The sequence below is a fragment of the Dreissena polymorpha genome, chromosome 9, assembly GCF_020536995.1.
Source record: "Dreissena polymorpha isolate Duluth1 chromosome 9, UMN_Dpol_1.0, whole genome shotgun sequence".
In the NCBI taxonomy this organism is placed as follows: Eukaryota; Metazoa; Mollusca; class Bivalvia; order Myida; family Dreissenidae; genus Dreissena; species Dreissena polymorpha.
In genome coordinates this window covers 1816694-1834221 of record NC_068363.1, presented here as the reverse complement: position 1 = coordinate 1834221, position 17528 = coordinate 1816694, and the positions used below count along the sequence as shown (strand labels likewise).

Below are 17528 nucleotides of genomic sequence, written 5' to 3'. Positions count from 1 at the left end.
GCGAGCAATCAGTGTTGGATATTGGTTAACAAAACATCAAAATAAGCCGTCCAATGTCTCAACTGTATTTATCGCGAGTTCAATAAACGTGTCAATTACGTCTTCGCTATAAGCTCCCACTCACCTCAGTTCGCTAGTTAAATTTTAGCGAGTCAAAAGACCAGTAGTTACAGTTATCAAAACGTACCCCTTATTTGTTATCACTAAGGTATTGATTAATTGCTTGATTACTTTGACTGTTGACACGTTATTTATTACAGTCGATGGTGCGGCATGTTGTTTTAATTAGTCGCCCGCGCAAGTTGGCAGTATGTCACGCGAAAAATGTAAAATCGTACGAAATATTCACTGAAAAAAACATAATCATATATTTTTTCCAGGTTAACCTTTTCCCGAAAATGTGACCGGTTAACTGGTCGTTTCGGTAGGTTAAGCGGTTAACCTCTTGCATCCCTAATAAATAGATAAGGCATTTAGTGCAAATCTGGTTGTTTGTCGATATTTATTAGCATTAAATTATTAGCTTTATTCAAACACTTACATATTGTGTAATTTACGACTTTTTAGTCGATGTTTACAGGCATTATACACGCACGTAATTATAAATGGCGTGGTATTCGACCTTGGTCGCGCATTTAACGATACTACAAATACGCATTTACAGAAGTTTTATAATAATGTAAGTATAATTATTCTAAAGTTTAAACACGTGTGTTCTTTTGTGTTTCAAATTATTCAGTGATTTGCAGTATCTATTTTGCATTTCGTACAAGTTTAGGCCATAACAAACAACTGTTCTGGGACAACACAATCAGTAAATAGCACCATCAATGCCACCGCTCAAAACTATTCATGTTGTCCAAGTAAATTACATGAAATGCGTAGAAGCTTCCTATCTTATACGGTATCTTTATGTATACATGGGACTATAATACGCCTTCATAAGTATAGAAATACATGAGAAGACGCTGAAACGAAACATAATCACATCCAAATTATGTTAATTTGGTATAGTGTAAACTCCATCTCCTTGTTTGACCGCTGGAATTATGTCCAAAAGCTATCGATATATTCCGTCGATTCCATTGAAACTGTGTAATTTGGCAATAATTCTCTTAACAAAATATTTGATGTTGTTCATACGTGTAAGTTTAGAGATAACTGTAAATCTTTTTAAGCAAATAACAACATGTGGGATCACATTGAATGTCTACTAGTATAATGTATACTTGTCGTGTATACATGAAAAACAATATAAAAAATCTATTATAAATTCAATATTTATTTACGAAATATATAATCTCTGTCCATTGATTCTAAATACACTTTTTTCGCGTATTTCATGAAAACACCTTCAGTGATAGGTCAATTCAAATTTAGTCCTGCAACCACTGACCAATCAGCTTGGAGATCTGCACACGCGCGTCGATAAGTTGCTGAGGGTCTTGATCAGTAGCCGGATACATGTTCGCACAGTGGGCAGTACCTAGAACAAAAATTTGAGTTCGGTTAAGAAATAACTTACCAAATAAACTTGATAAGAGTTTTTAAATTACAAAAATTTAATGATTTACTACACATGTAAAAAAAGATAAGGCGTTACATTTGTTGTTACCACTAAGCCTATTGACCGTAATTGTTTGTGCCGACCCTAAATTTAGTTTTTCCAGTTTGAGTTTTCGATCATTTTCCTAAGTCACCATAATAACTATTAAGATTGTGATCACAATTGCTTCATTCTATTAAATCCGCTGAATTAATTAAAAATAACTTACATAACCTAAAGCACAAATGTTGAATAGAAATTTCGAAGATTACTGTATTTCATATATATTCGCATATTCTTATTGAAGTGCAAATCTTGAAAAAAAGAAAACGTTAACGACAAAAACGACATGGAATACATGGATATCACCATGACCAAATCGTTAATGACATACATAAAGGAGTTTTTAAACAAATTGAAACACAAACAAAACAATAGCAGTAAATGCACCGTTATAACATAACTCACGCAACGAACAAAATCGAAAACTCGCATAAAACAAGTAACGCGCGTAGTTTCTTCTATTAGAATTCTCGGCTTCCAGGTAAATGTATCAAAGCTATATAACATTACATACATTATGCAGTGAGAAATTACAGGAAGTTTTTCTCACAAGACGCATTCACTGTCAGTCTACCTTCAATATAAATAGCAGTCGCATCCTTGGAAATGTCTTTCGTGACTCCCATCGCGTGCCAGGGATCGATCGATCCGTTCGGGAAAACCACCTTGGTAACTGCTATGTCACGTCCCCCGTAATACCGATTCGTGTCCTGTACATTATTGTAAATGGCCATGCCATTGAATTCTTTCTCGTAGATGTCCATACATTGAATAAACGAGAAGCTGAAAAATAAAGCTTTGTAATTTGAGTAGTAGCATTACTTGATCACAAATTAAAAATGTTTCTGTCGACGTGCAATTGTTGTTTCAAATGCCATTCAATTACTGTATCTTATTTTTGCAAAGCATTGATGACCTTATATCTATTAAATATTTCAGACTGAACTTCTAAATGTAAATTCGTGTAATTAAAAATTCAGTTGTTTTATTTAAACAAGTTGTCTATGAAAATATTTATTTTGATGAAAACAACACACATGCAGTATGGGTAATATTATGGCAAAGAGTATTCTTACAATGAAGGCAAACCGAGTTATTAATAGCAACTAATTAAGGATGAAAATGTCACCTACTTAACTGGAAAGTAGAACCAGTCACCAAAAGGTTGTTTGGCGTAGTCTGAGGACTGAAACCATCCGAACTCTGCACAAGTTTGGTACATCCATTGGCGGCCTGAAATCAGAAGAATATATCTTTCAACAGTTCTGGTTATATATAGATTACAAATCTGATACCGATGGGCATATGCCTACATGAATAGTTCAAAATATACGTGTTCACACCAGAAGAAATAGAAGAACTGCACCACCTAAAGGTTATTCAAAAGTGTATCAACAGCAAATCAAAACATCTAACAAAAGCTGTTATTACCTGATGTCCTATATAAATGATAATTAATTATTTTTTGCTATTTCCTCGTCGAAAAAGAAATTTGCGATGTTTTAAACTGTTACCGGTGAAAATCGAACTGTTGACCAGTCAACAGTTTGAACTGTTGCCCGCTGAAATAATGACTTCATTTCGTCGAAAAAGTGACGTCATTTTACAGTTAAACAGTCAAAATTATTTATTTTATCGATTACTGTTGTGTGTAAATAAAAATTTAGTTTGCTGTTATTTCTATGTTGAAAATTTGATCAGGTAATAAAACAAAATTCATGGATGCTTGGTGAACAGTCAAAACTGTTGTCCCTCGGTATCAGAGCTGACATTTGGAACTGTTGCCCTCAGCCTATCGGCCTCGGGTAACAGTACCTAAATCATCCCTGATACCTTGGGAATCGGTTTTGACTGTTCACCGCGCATCCATGAAATAAGTGTATAATGTTGATCATTCAGGCAACATTTAACAGATATTCATTTAGAGCGTTTTTCGTATTAATTACTACAGATTTTTTGCTGCATATCCATCGGGTAATTTCAGACAAACACACATCGTCGAATTGATATTTTAATTGTAGTGCGATCCATATCCTAGAAAAAAAGATTTCTGAATCCAAAAATAATGACCAGAGGTCAAGAGTTTTTTTGTAGTATCAATGGTTAAGTTTAACATGCTTATTATTAATTGTTTATTAATAGAACTGTTTGTTTATATTGTAATGTAAAAGCTGTTGATTGTATTATGTATGAAATGTGTTATAATTTGCATATATTGTTTGTATACTATGTACGGTGTGGAGTGGGATGCCCTCGACCCAAACACACCTATTGACGAGGAAATAAAATATATTGAACGGGAAAAAAGTTTAACATGCTTAGGTTTACATTCTGAACATAATCGCAAGGAACAGTGGGTTCATATCGTTCTTTAAGCCCCGAGAACGGCGCTTTCATACACATATCAAGCATTGACAAAATACCGGTAACACATTGACTGTGTATGCTGGGTTCCATTAATTAAAATGTGAAGTACATCATCACATTGCGTTAATCGTTATTCGAATTAATGTTTTGTGTTTCTTGTGATTACTAATCTCCGTGTTATGTTCGATATGCTATCAACCGTACTTAAACCAAAAATTCTACCTTCTATCAATTTTGTTTTTAAAAGTACGTTGTATCTTTTAACCTCCATTGTATATGCATTCGGTTACACGCTTTAAATAAATGGGTAACAGTTAAAACAAGAATGTCCACCGATACATATTGAGTATCATTATTCCTGTTTTGCGTTCATTTATTATTGCCCTCTATGAATATTCAATTTAAATGCAATCGTAATTGTCCATTCCATATCTGTCAGTCGTATGCAAATTAACTTACGCACACCAGAAGGAAATACAGTTTTTGACGATGCTGCTTCAGCGAAGCAGCTCGTCTAAGTTATCATACCATGAAAAAATTCTTAACAATGGCGACCCGTAAAAGACCGAGTTAGCTAAATTTTCTCAATCGGCATATCTCGCTGATTATCATTGATAAGGGTAAAGGCAGCTTGTTTGTAATTTTGTAACGTGCACTAATCTGGGTAGGAAATACAACTGTTCGTTGTAAATCCCGGCTCCGTCCATTCACTAATTACCTCCTTCGCCGGCGCTGCTGTTCCAGTCTGTTTTCTTCATGTCAGCAATCATCTTGGTGTACGTGTAGTCCAGACACGTCTGTCCGTACGTCTTCAGGGTCAGACTGTTCACGTCCGCGTATCGCTGCACGGGATCGCCGCGCGTGAAGTCCGTCATGATCTCGCAGAGGGTGTCGATCGTGATGTTGGTCCCGAGTGCGCCCTGAAAAATGAAGCATGAATCATTGCGGAATCGTGTTGTATAAACGAATATTAGAACAGCTTTGGTTATGCGTCCCTTCGGTTTTAGGAAAATTTATCAGTAATTAAAACTGTTCGTTCACCGTTTCACTGTCGCTGTTTCAAACAGTGAAAAATAACAGTCAAAAATACGTACTGTTTAATATACGTCGTTTTGAATTAAATCAGCTACGATATTTGATAATTATTTCTGTTTCATATTATTAATGTAATACAAATGTATCAGTACGGGTAACGCTGCGACATTGTTAGTCAGTTGAATACATGAACTAATATTTGATCTCACTGTTACAGTAATACACATTGCAGTGTCCTGCATTTCATTGGTTGTTCGAAATGTCTGGACGCTGAAAAATTTCGCGTAATATGCATCAAAGCCGTTAGCGTTTATGCGAATATGGCGTAATTTTCCATACAAATTATACACTGTTATAATAAATGACATATACGTTTAATATAAACAAACACTAAAGAACACAATTTCCAGAAAATTAAGAGGTGATATCAGGCAAAAGTGTCGACCTCAAAAGCTCTGTTGTCTTTGTTGTACTGAACGACATTTTCGAAGTTTCCCGCTGTGTTACTAAAGAATCCGGCGAGGTCTAAAGTATTGGTATGGTCGATCTTGTCACAAAGGCTGCAATAGATTCAACACAAACATACTGATGAAAGTATACGGTATGTGCACATTCATTTTGCTGCATGAGTACATGTTCCTCTTTAAAAAGACTAGTTATAAGTATATGGAAGTCAAAATACTATTTGAATACAGTCAAACGCGCATAAAATTATTGAATGAAGATCTCAAACTGTCAAATAATCCTACGATATGATTGTCGACTTTAACCTCGTTTATATGTATTGTGAAGTTGTAAACACCTGCCGAGCTACCGTAAGCAGTGTTTACATGTATAGATGTTTTGGTGAGACAACGGAAAACTAGTCCAGCTTTATAAACTAATATATTGACTAGCACACATTTGTTCTTTCAATTATTCTCAGTAATGGGCTAGCGGGCTCCAGCTTATTTAAAAGTGCACTACAATGACAGTCTGCGTAGTTTAAGTTTTATTCACACAGTCGAAAACAGTATTGAGAATAAAAATACGACACCTATTTACGATGAAGTAAGTATTGAAAGCGCTCACTTGAACTTCTGCTCAAGTACCGGCCTCATTTCTGGTTGACCCCACCAGGCGTACATGGTCTGGGTGGCGTTTCGGATCTCCTCCACACACTGGGTGCCAGAGGTGCCTAGCGCGTCTGTCACAACTTGTAGGTACTCTTTATATAAATAGGATAAATAAAAAGACTGTAGAACTACGCTTGTAGTTCATCCACTCATTTGGCAGGCTACATTTTAGTGCATTGTCCTAGCTGATGGTGTATAGAGCTGATCACGTACAAACCAATGCCATTTCGGTATCATTCTTGAATAGAAATACAGTTTCTGCACTCACAGTATAACAAGACGCCGTGTTTGCTTTTGTAATTCCTCTTGGAAACAACAGTTTATCAATTCAATGGTCACTCTATTTCACAGATATTTTGATAATCCATAATCTTCAAGACATGACCTATCGTTAACGATTCGAATTTCTGTTAAGATGAATTGTTTTTTTATCATGTTCAGCCCTTATCATGTTTTATTAAATTCAATTGTTATGTTAATGGTCATTTACATCTTTTGACATAACTGATAAATCATGACAAAGTGGTGCTTACGTATGTTTAAATATGAGTGTTTTAGTGACCTGTGTTTTGGACTTTACAAATGTATTTATCAGTCTATGCGTCTACCTCTAAAGTCCACCTGTGCATATATGGGTGCACTTGTGGCGTCGGCCCCGTCGACATACTGGGGGTACTTGGATCGAAACCAAGCCGATAGAGAGCCTGAAATAATGTAAACAAGTGCTGTCTCCATCAGAAGACAAATGCCACCGAAAAACGCTTTTTCGAAACCTAAACGCAGATTTCGAAACCTAAACCCGGACCCTAAGTTCAAGGTCAAGGTCAATGGGGTCAAAATGTGTGTGCGTATGGAAAGGCCTTGTCCATATACACATGCATACCAAATTTGAAGGTTACATCTATAGCGACATAGAAGTTATGAGCATTTTTCGAAACATAAACGCAAAAGTGTGACGGACAGACGGACAAACAGTGCCATCACTATATGCCATTCTTCGGGGGCATAAAAATAACAACTAAGCCGTTATAGAGCCTGCATATAATGTATAAATTCACCTTATAATTTTTTAATATTGTTTCTATGAAGAAACTGAGTGTAGTTTCGCACCGCTAAGATACACTTATATGCATTATCACTACAAGTATTTCTAGTATTTCTTTTGTTTGTTTGAGCAAACTGATAATAGATTCATCACGCTTTGAGTTTCCCCTGTATATAAGTATCATAATGAACATATAGATAGTCTTTAAACTAACATTTGTTATCAATTGCCTTACAACAATGTATTAAAGCAGGAAATGAAACTTCTTGAACTTTGATACAATATTTGCTTTGTATAGCGAAAAAAACAGAACATGACATGCATAAATGTTGACAATTGAATGAGTCATTAATAACAACAATAATAACAATATGACAACGCGGAAATTATGTGCAATCTCACCTGGATAAGAGCCACCAAATGTGATAAGCTTGTTGTTTGATAGTTTCATGCGAATCCTGAAGAAGTCGATGAACTGGGCAAGATCTGCAAGCGCTTGTCTGCTGTTCAGGTAGCGCAAGTTTGACAGGCTTAGATCACTGGAAAAAATGGCAGTTTAACCCATTTGTGCCTAGCGGACTCTCCCATCCTTCTAAATTGGATCAATTTATTTCCAAAATTAGGGATGAATATTATATTTATATCTATATTTAGATTTTTTTGTACAGAAATTCCTTTAAGCAAACAGCGTAAACCCTGATGAGACGCCGCATTGTGCGGCGTCTCATCTGGGTCTTTGCTGTTTGCCAACGCCTTTTTTTCTAGACGCTAGGCATAAATGGGTTAAATTGTGAACAGAATATAGAAAATGCATGCTCTAAACATCGTAACACCGTTAACTCAATATCTACGAATAAGTATACAGACAAATATTGTAAAATGTACATGTAAAGCATTAAGTGCACACAAGATTTAGTAGTGACACAATTTTACGCTTTATAAGTCATGCTCATGAGTTTGGAAACACCTAAAGGGTGGAAAATAAACATATTACTTGGCTTCATCAGATGTCTTTAATACTTTACAGATCCATAAAACTTAAGAAAGGTTTGTGAATCAACACTTAATAGGAAGAACTAAAGTGAAAGGAGAAATCCCATCCTTGTAAAATAGAAACGACATAAACTCTTTGGAACTCAAAACAAGAAACACATTTACGCTAATATTTCAGTTATATCGTAACATACTAATGCTTGCATACTACAATGTAAAAGTAGAGCTTTGTCACAGACGTGACCTATACCCCCACATGCTGCATTGACACAGAATATTTTGCATGCTGCCTTCACAAAACAAGAGAAGCTAATTTGTGGCGATTTTAAGAATTATTATGCCATCATCATTTATGGCCATTTTGACCTTTGAACTCTTGAATTCTTCGCATGACACGCCGTCCAATGACTGTGGACAAAATTAATGTACAGAGTCATTTTAAAATCTCACAATGAATGACATAGTTATGGCCCGGACAAGCTCATTTATGGCCATTTTTGACTTTTGAACTCCAAGTGTGACCTTGACCTTGGAGATATCGAGCAGGCCCTATTCCATGCACAATTATACAGGCGACCAGGGCCTGCTCTTAGTAATTTTTTCGCATGACAGACCGTCAAATGATTGTGATTAAATGTACCGAGTGATTTTAAAATCTCACAATGAATGACATAGTTTTGGCCCGGACAAGATCATTTATGGCCATTGTTGACCTTTGAACTCAAAATGTGACCTTGACGTTGCAGATATCGACGTAATTCTTTCGCATGACACACCGTCCAATGAAAGTGAACAAATGTGCCAAATGATTTAAAAATCTCACAATGAACAACAAAGTTATGGCCCGGACAAGCTCATTTATGGTAATTTTTGACCTTTTAACTCAAAATGTGACCTTGACCTTGGAGATATCGACGTAATTCTTTTGCGTGACACACCGTCCAATGATGGTGAACAAATGTGCCAAAAGATTTTAAAATCTCATAACGAACGACATAGTAATGGCCCGGACAAGCTCATTAATGGCCATTTTTTACCTTTGAACTCAGATTGTGACATTGACCTTGGAGATATCGACGTATTTCTTTCGCATGACACACTGTCCAATGATGGTGAACAAATGTGCCAAATAATTTTAAAGTCTCACAATAAATGACAAAGTTATGGCCCGGACAAGCTCATTTATGGGCAACTAAAATGTGTGACATTGACCTTGGAGATACCGACGTCCTTCTTTCGCATGACACACCATCCCATGATGGTGAACAAATGTACCAAGTCATTTTAAAATCTAATGATAAATGACATAGTTATGGTCCGGACAAACTTTCGGTTTAAAACGCACTAAATGACCCCGTGATCTAGTTTTTGACTTGGCATGACCCATATTCAAACTTGACCAAGACATCATTTAGATACAACTTCTGAGCAAGTTTGGTGAAGATCGGATGACATTTTCAAGACAGACCGACCGACCCACAAAGTGACTCCTATATAGGTGTAATAACAGAACATCACATACGGTACGGGATGACTCTCGCCATAATAGCGATGTTCCAGCATGACACAGATTGCCCCAAACTGCTGCGCATACTGTATCCATGTGCCTTCCACCATCCAGATGGCGTCTGCCGGTCCCTCGCCGCCTATCATCAGAAATATGGGACCTCCGGGCGTGTAAAACGTGTCGTTCACGAAATACCTCTGCAAACAAATAATAATTAATTCATAACATAATTAATATTTGTACACATAAAATAAATTCAGTAATTGTATTAAGTCTACGCACGCGTGATGCAAGCAACATAAATGGGGAAGTCACACGTGAAAACATTTAATAGGTCACCGCCATTTAAAATTACTATATGAGTCGCGTTCTGAGAAATCTGGGCATAATGCATGTGCGTTAAGTGTCGTCCCAGATTAGCCTGTGCAGTCCGCAAAGGCTAATCAGGGACGACACTTTCCGCTTTTATGACATTTTTCGTTTAAATGAAGTCTCTTCTTAGCAAAAATCCCATTTAGGCGGAAAGTGTCGTCCCTGATTAGCCTGTGCGGACTGCACTGGCTAATCTGGGACGACACTTTACGCACATGCATTATGCCCAGTTTTCTCAGATTACGACTCATGTATTTCTTATATCTTAAACATATGAATGCAATGCCGTTCTGGTGTCATTATGTTGTTTTTTTCGTACGTGACTAGTTTAGTGTTTCATTTTTCACGTTTCGAGTTTTTAATTTTTTGCCAGTATTTTCTGTGTTGCGTTTTTTTTCTGTATTGTTTGCGGGTATTTGTCGTGGAGCTTTGCTTACTACATTGTCAATATTATATACCGTTAGCTCAGTTGGGTTGTTTTAAATTTGCATAGATATTTGCATAATTATAGGCATATTATGCATATGCCTAGATATCTATATACGCCTACATAAAGCCAAATTATAAGGTTAACCAACGAAATCTATGTCTTTCAATTTGCATTTATGTCAAATCAAAGCCCCGATGAAAGATTTGGTACGTTTATTTCATCTAGAACCCATAATATCATTATTTTCCCGAAGTCGGGTATAGCGTTTATAAAATTCTCGTTAAAAATGTATGCATACTCATAGGCATAATTTGCATATCTCTTCATTGCTATGAGATATAAACAAGGTTTGTATGTGTTCATATTCTAAATCCGTTAAGTCCGTTTAGAACTCATGAAAAATGTTAATATTTCGTAAAAAGTGCTCTAAGACTAAAGTAAATGCTATGTAAATCAATGAGTCAAATTCACAGCTTTTTGTACAGACTTTCAGTACACTTTATGTTTACTAGATCTAGTATATATAATGTTAAATAGCTTTCTGTACAGACTTTCAATACACTTTATGTCTATTAGTATACATAATGTTTAATCTATTAATCCTAAAAACATGACTTCCCGTATTGACATCAAGGGTTTTCATTTGAAGCAGAATCATGCTTTTCGATGCAAGGATTTAAAGGGGCCTTTTCACAGATTTTGGCATGCTTTGAAGTTTGTCATTAAATGCTTTATATTGATATACAATGTATGTTAATATTGGATATAAAAAGCTCAAGTGAACATTCAAGAATAAAATTAAAAAGGTAACCTCAGCAGTGCTCGAACCACTGACCCCTGGTGTCCCTGAGTGAAAAGTCTCCCACTTAGACCACTCGGCCATCCTTCCGAATACAATTACAGGTGTATTTTATACTTCATATAACCAATCCTCGTTGTTTCATAAAATCTAATAACAACAACAGAACTCTCCAAATTATTAATTCGTTTCGCTAACAACACTTTATAATTTTCGTGGTTTTAAATAGTCAAAAGATGCATATAATGGATATTTTAGAGCATGGTAAATGTTCAGTATTTCTGTTTTCTTACAAATATCATAACAAAAACGAAAATTTGTGATTCTGAAACAACTTTTTTCTATTTTTTCAATTAACCCAAACGTGAAAAGGCCCCTTTAAAACGTTCTCACTTTAGACTCATTACAATTATCAGCCTTGAAACATTTTGATGCAAATATAACCAGGAAGCGAACACTATAATATATCATAAAGATTACTATTCTTTTTATTTTTTATTTAATATCTGTATTTAATGTAACACCTTTTTATTTAATTAAAGTAATAATATACAAAATAACACTCAGTTTTTCATGATGTGTGCCATATAATGTAGCATTACAGCAGAAAAAAACATGACCATCAATAGAAGCAAGTTTAAAACCATGAAAATGTCAAATGCATAGTACATAAACACACCTACATTAAACTAAATTATAAGGATACACGACGAAATCTTAGTATGTCTTTAAAGAGTATGAAATGCTTTAATACATTCTCGTTGAAAATGTTGAAGTTCTTTTTATATTTACGACGCCAGAATTTCCAGGCTGCCACATCAATAGTAAAAGGCACTCCAAATACAACACTTGTATAATTATTTTGTTTAAGTCGGCTCTAGATATCAAATAGAAATGTCCTTGTTGTTTGAGAAGAGAAATTTAAGAAATATATTTCATGTGTATAATTATCTTATATTTGGAAAATATTTATGTTCATCAAATCATATTTCTTGTAAGATTTGATAAAAAAACGTGTGTTTGAATCGAGACGATTTCAGACTGATCTATTGTAATTTCAGCCAGATAGTTGAACATAAGCACGTTCCACACGTGCAATACATGTCTTACACAAGTATCATACCACGCATAATAAATGTTGGCTCTGCAATTACTATAACCGAATTTAAACATTATAAAACATGTTTGAGACGAGTTGAACATGGGTGTAAAGACACAACCTTTGTAGCATACAAGAACTTAAATGCACCCGACTTCGGGAATAAATTATCGTTTCATCGGCAATTTGCTGACATTATGGGTACTACCCGGTAGATGATAAACGTACAAATCTGTCTTCGGAGCTTTGATTTGACATACATGCAAGCACGGATTCTAGATTACAATATACACTCCGTGATGCAAGTGAACTAAATACTTGTTTTGTGCTTGAAGGATTGAGATTTTAATGATTTTAACTTACATTATTTATTTTTACATAGTGTCAATTAGTGACTTTTAGAATTCATGAAAAATGTAAATATTGTACAAAAAGTGCTCTGAAGTAAATGCAATCTAAATCACGGAGTCAAATCCATAGCTTTCTGTACAGACTTTCAAAACACGTTTTGTTTACTAGTATATATCATGTTTAAATCTATTAAGCCTTAAACATGATTACTGTATATAAATGATTTCAGTTGAAGCAGAATCATGCTTTTCTATGCAAGAATTTAAAAATCTCAATTTAGACTGGTTAAAATTATCAATCTGGCATCATTTTGATGCACATATAACCAGGAAGTTATAATATATCATATACAATGTCATTGTTTAAAGTATTTCCCTCCAATGTATACTTTGAAATACTTACAGAACATTTAACAAATATGCAAAAAAGAAAATAACACTGGACTTCAGTTGTTTGATTTCTGACAATTTCATTGCACATGTGGACATTTCAAACAAGATAGACTATCATTGGACTCACGGTTTTCAAAATCTATTGAAATCCATGACTGTTGACATCATACACAGGATGCTGAATTTACCATATTATATTTACACAAATAGATAAGCCATGTATAATTTTATTAAATAAAAGAAAAAGTTCGTGTTCATGAAAAACACCGTTCTGATACGCGTATACCGACCTGACTCCAGACTTTGAAATTAGCTCCGTCGAAATGATCCAATCTTTGCTCGTCGTACCACTGGGCGGCCGGAGTTTTAATTCCCTTTGGAGCCTTAGGTGCCCCCAACATCCCTCCTTTAGGTCTACCATTGATAATTCGCGGAATCCAGCTGTAAATATGACTAACGCATAATAGCAAACAAAACAACTGAATAGTAGTGGGCGACGCCATCTTGAACATGTATGCTGATCATGTGATAATCACATGATGTTCAGTCATTTACTACTTACGGCGCGAAATTTAAACCATGTCAAGTTTGAGTTTATTAATAGATAATTCGTCTCATAAATCACGCATGTTTTATAAGCACAAAATCACTCGTAATTATTTTACGTCTACTAAAAAGTGACCTATCGTGTTTTCATAACATAAATATAGATCTAGTTAAAGCCACACAACTTATTTGGCATAGTTAATTTGAGTATAAATAAGAAACATATTTTATCTATGCCAATACGAATATATATGGTGGTTACAAGGTAGAAATCCGTCTTTTGCGCTTTAAAACTTAAAAAACAATCGCGTTTGTCGAAATGGATGTATACGTCTAGAAATCCTACTTTCGATATTAAAAGCGTTACAGTTTGACAAATTATAAATTACTTTCTAACTAGGCTATAGATTTAATTTTATCAATGTGAATTAGAATATATCTGGTGGTTACAAGGTAGAATCCGTCTTGTCTGCGCTTTTAAACTTAAAAATAATCGCGTTTGACGAAATTGACGTAAATGTATAGAAATCCTAATTTCGGTTTTAAACGCGATACCGTTTGAAAAATAATAAATTACTTGCTAACTAGGCAAAAGATTTAATGACAATTTTGCACACTTTCAAATTTCATCTATTTGTCTTGATTAACGCTCAATGGGTCATTGTCGACCTGAAATAGCCCAAAAGTCACCCGGGGGTGACTAGAAGCCGATTCTTGTCACCCTAGGGTGACTTCATGTAGCCGATTCAAGTCACCCGGGGTTGAATAGCGTCGGCTTGAAGTCACCGCAGGGTGACATGAATCGGCTTGAAGTCACCCTTAAGCCATTTCAGGTCGACAATTACCCAATGAGCGTAGCGCATTGGGTCATTGTCGACCTGAAATGGCTTGAAGTCATCCGGGGTAGACTAGAAGCAATTCATGTCATCCTGGGGTGACTTGAAGCCGATTTTTGTCACACAGGGGTGACATGAAGCCGATTTTAGTCACCCGGTGTGACTAGCGTCGGCTTGAAGTCACTCCAGGGTGACATGAATCGGCTTCTAGTCACCCCCGGGTGACTTTTGGGCCATTTAAGGTCGACAATGAGCTTGATTAACATGTATTTCATATCAAGGTGTGTGGCTTTACACTGTAGGCTTTAAGCGAGTAGAAAGTTTTACTGCTAGCATTTATTTTCTCCACTTTAAACCAATTTATGAATATTCGGTAGAAATTTAAAATAGAACACACTAGCTATATTATTATGGTACAATCCATAAAATGTTATTTACACAAAGATTAATCAATAAACATCATAAAGGTATTTGTAAGCGGACCTTAAATCTGCGCAGAATAGTGGGGATTTCGAGAATTCCTGCCAGACGTCACGATCTCGGCGGTACAGCATCGCCTCTTGGGCGTTTGTCCCGATATGCGACGATTTGTCCAGACAATCTTATAACGATGAAAGGTCTATAAGTTCCCAATAAAATTCGCTAATCGAGCTTTGTCTGGCTAAAACTTACCATCGCTTATCAATTATTCGCTCCCTATTAAAGGGGCCTTTTCACAGATTTTGGCATGTATTTAAGTTTTTCAATAATTGCTTTATAATGATAAATGTAAACATTGGAACTAAAAATATCCAGTAAAATAACAAGAATAAAATAATAAAAAAAAAACAGAAAAAAGTAACCCTCAAACGGGCTCGAACCAATGAACCCTGGAGCCTTGGAGTAAAAGTCAACCGCTTAGACCACTCGGTCATCCGTGCGATGAATACAATGAGTGATGTATTTTTTACTTAATATAAGCAATCCTCGTAGTATCACAAAATATAACGAAAATAACAGAACTCTCCAAATTATTCAATCGTTTCGCGTTGGAACGCTTTATAATTTTCAGGATTTCAAATCGTCAAAAGATTCATATAATGGATATTTAAGAGCATGGTAAATGTTCATTATTACTCTTTCCTCACAAATATCATAACTACAAGAAAAATTTGCGAATCTGAAACATTTTTTTTTTAATTTGGTCAATTTACCAAAACGTGAAAAGGCCCCTTTAACAACCCGATTTTACTCCTCGTATCTACCAGCGCTGTTTTTTTACACCTGATCAGCGATTTATCGGCATTTTTTTCGGGCCTTCACTTCATGATGTTGTGTGTGTTTTATTGGGGTCGGTAATTGCTATCGTTAGTTGTCGATACAGATAAATAAATGTTGAGAATGCGTGTTTGTGTCTTTGTTTGAAAACATAAAATGTTAATTCCGGGGAATGTGCAATATACCAGTATCGCAACAAACAAAAAAAGATTGCCATCTTGTCTTGTGTAATTGTAATTCAAAACAATGTGGTGCTATTCATGAGAGCTTGACATTAAGTACTCCAATAAAGCCGCATGACAATTTACAAGTTACAATCTGAGTATTGATACATGTAACAAAAAGCAATCTGTGCTGCCATAAACCAGTATTGCAACAAACAGTTATAAAAGTGGTACCCATCTTACAATTGTCTTGTAAATGTAATAAAAACAACGTGGTGTTATTCATGGCAGTTTGGCATTACTCCAATAAAGCGCATGCCAATGCACAAGTCAGTTTAATATGTGTATACATATAGTATACATATACTAGTAACAAGAAAACGTAATACGATTATTGGTACTATAGACAAATAATTTTCGTAAGGAATCCACAGCCTACTATTGCCTTTTGTTTGGGTTGGAAAAGATTTAACAAAATAATTGTTGAAATGTCCAAGCGACCCGCAGAGCCGCAAGCTGAGCACTGCTTTTTCTAAGAAGGCAAAGAGAACCTGCAAGTACCAGGAAAAAGGGAAGACGGAGTTCGAGCTTGTTGAAATGAGCAGCAAGGGCGAGGAATATATGAACTGTCGTGTGTGTAACGTGGACATGTCAGTTGCCAGTTGCGAAGAACTTCAGATGAAAACGGCGACGAACATAGTAACCAAGGTGTTGACGACATATGTGGATAAGAATGTTCCTTAGCTGTGAATTTTTCGAGACAGTCTACATGTAATTTGCATTTGAAAGAGTTTTCATTTGTGCCAATTAAAATCATAATTTTCTTATCCCACGTCTTCTATGCTTTTATTATGCTATTCTGTTTTTTATTAACCGTTTTTAAAGCTACATCGTTACTACTGTTCAATCATAGTGAGCGTTTATCGACAAGTATACAAATTGCCAAGCCACTGCAACCGGCGTCACGTACTGAAGCTTGGCGGGAAACACCAGAATCAAAGTGTACTAGTATGCGGTAATGATATAGTGTCATTTGTTCGAATATCTGACTTATTTTTCAATCTCTCTAGCACTTAGTTAGCCCCACAAACGAAAGTTTGACCGTGAATGAGAGATAACGGGAATATTACCAATAGAAGAAAAAGGTTAATGTTTGCAAAGTAGAACCCTTTTGCTATACACTGGTTCTGAAACGTTCGTTCCCTGTGCTTTATGTAAAAGTAGAACATTTAGACAAGCAGACCCAGATTAGCCTGTGCAGTCCGCATAGGCTTATCAGGGACGACACTTTCCGCCTAAACTGGATTTTACTAAGAAATGACTTTCGTGAAACATAAAATATCATAAAAGCGGAAAGTGTCGTCCCTGATTAGTCTGTGCCGACTGCACATGCTAATCTAGGACGACACATTACGCACATGCATTAACCCCTTTCTTTTTCACAGAGCACGACCATTTATATTTTAAGGAGCTTGCACACATTCCATGCGGACTATTTTGGGTGGTGTGTCGATGTGTGCCTTTGGGCATAATATCAAATCGTAAAAAAATATGAACTATGCGTACCCTCACCAGTGTTGAGCTATTAAGAGTGTTCAATTAAGATTTACC

General features: G+C 35.7%; 1 protein-coding gene across 1 annotated transcript; it reads right to left on the bottom strand.

Annotated features, from left to right (window-relative positions):
- Positions 1 to 1266: 1266 nt before the first annotated feature.
- On the bottom strand, positions 1267 to 13653 carry LOC127845701 (putative serine protease F56F10.1). The gene is made up of 10 exons (XM_052376793.1): positions 13405 to 13653; positions 9687 to 9868; positions 7574 to 7710; positions 6735 to 6830; positions 6083 to 6218; positions 5457 to 5571; positions 4695 to 4896; positions 2743 to 2842; positions 2184 to 2392; positions 1267 to 1486 (listed from the first exon to the last, which is right to left on the bottom strand). Exons 1-10 carry the CDS (start codon positions 13624 to 13626, stop codon positions 1377 to 1379), a joined length of 1509 nt encoding a protein of 502 aa, XP_052232753.1. The 5' UTR covers positions 13627 to 13653; the 3' UTR covers positions 1267 to 1376.
- Between the last annotated feature and the right edge of the window lie 3875 nt (positions 13654 to 17528).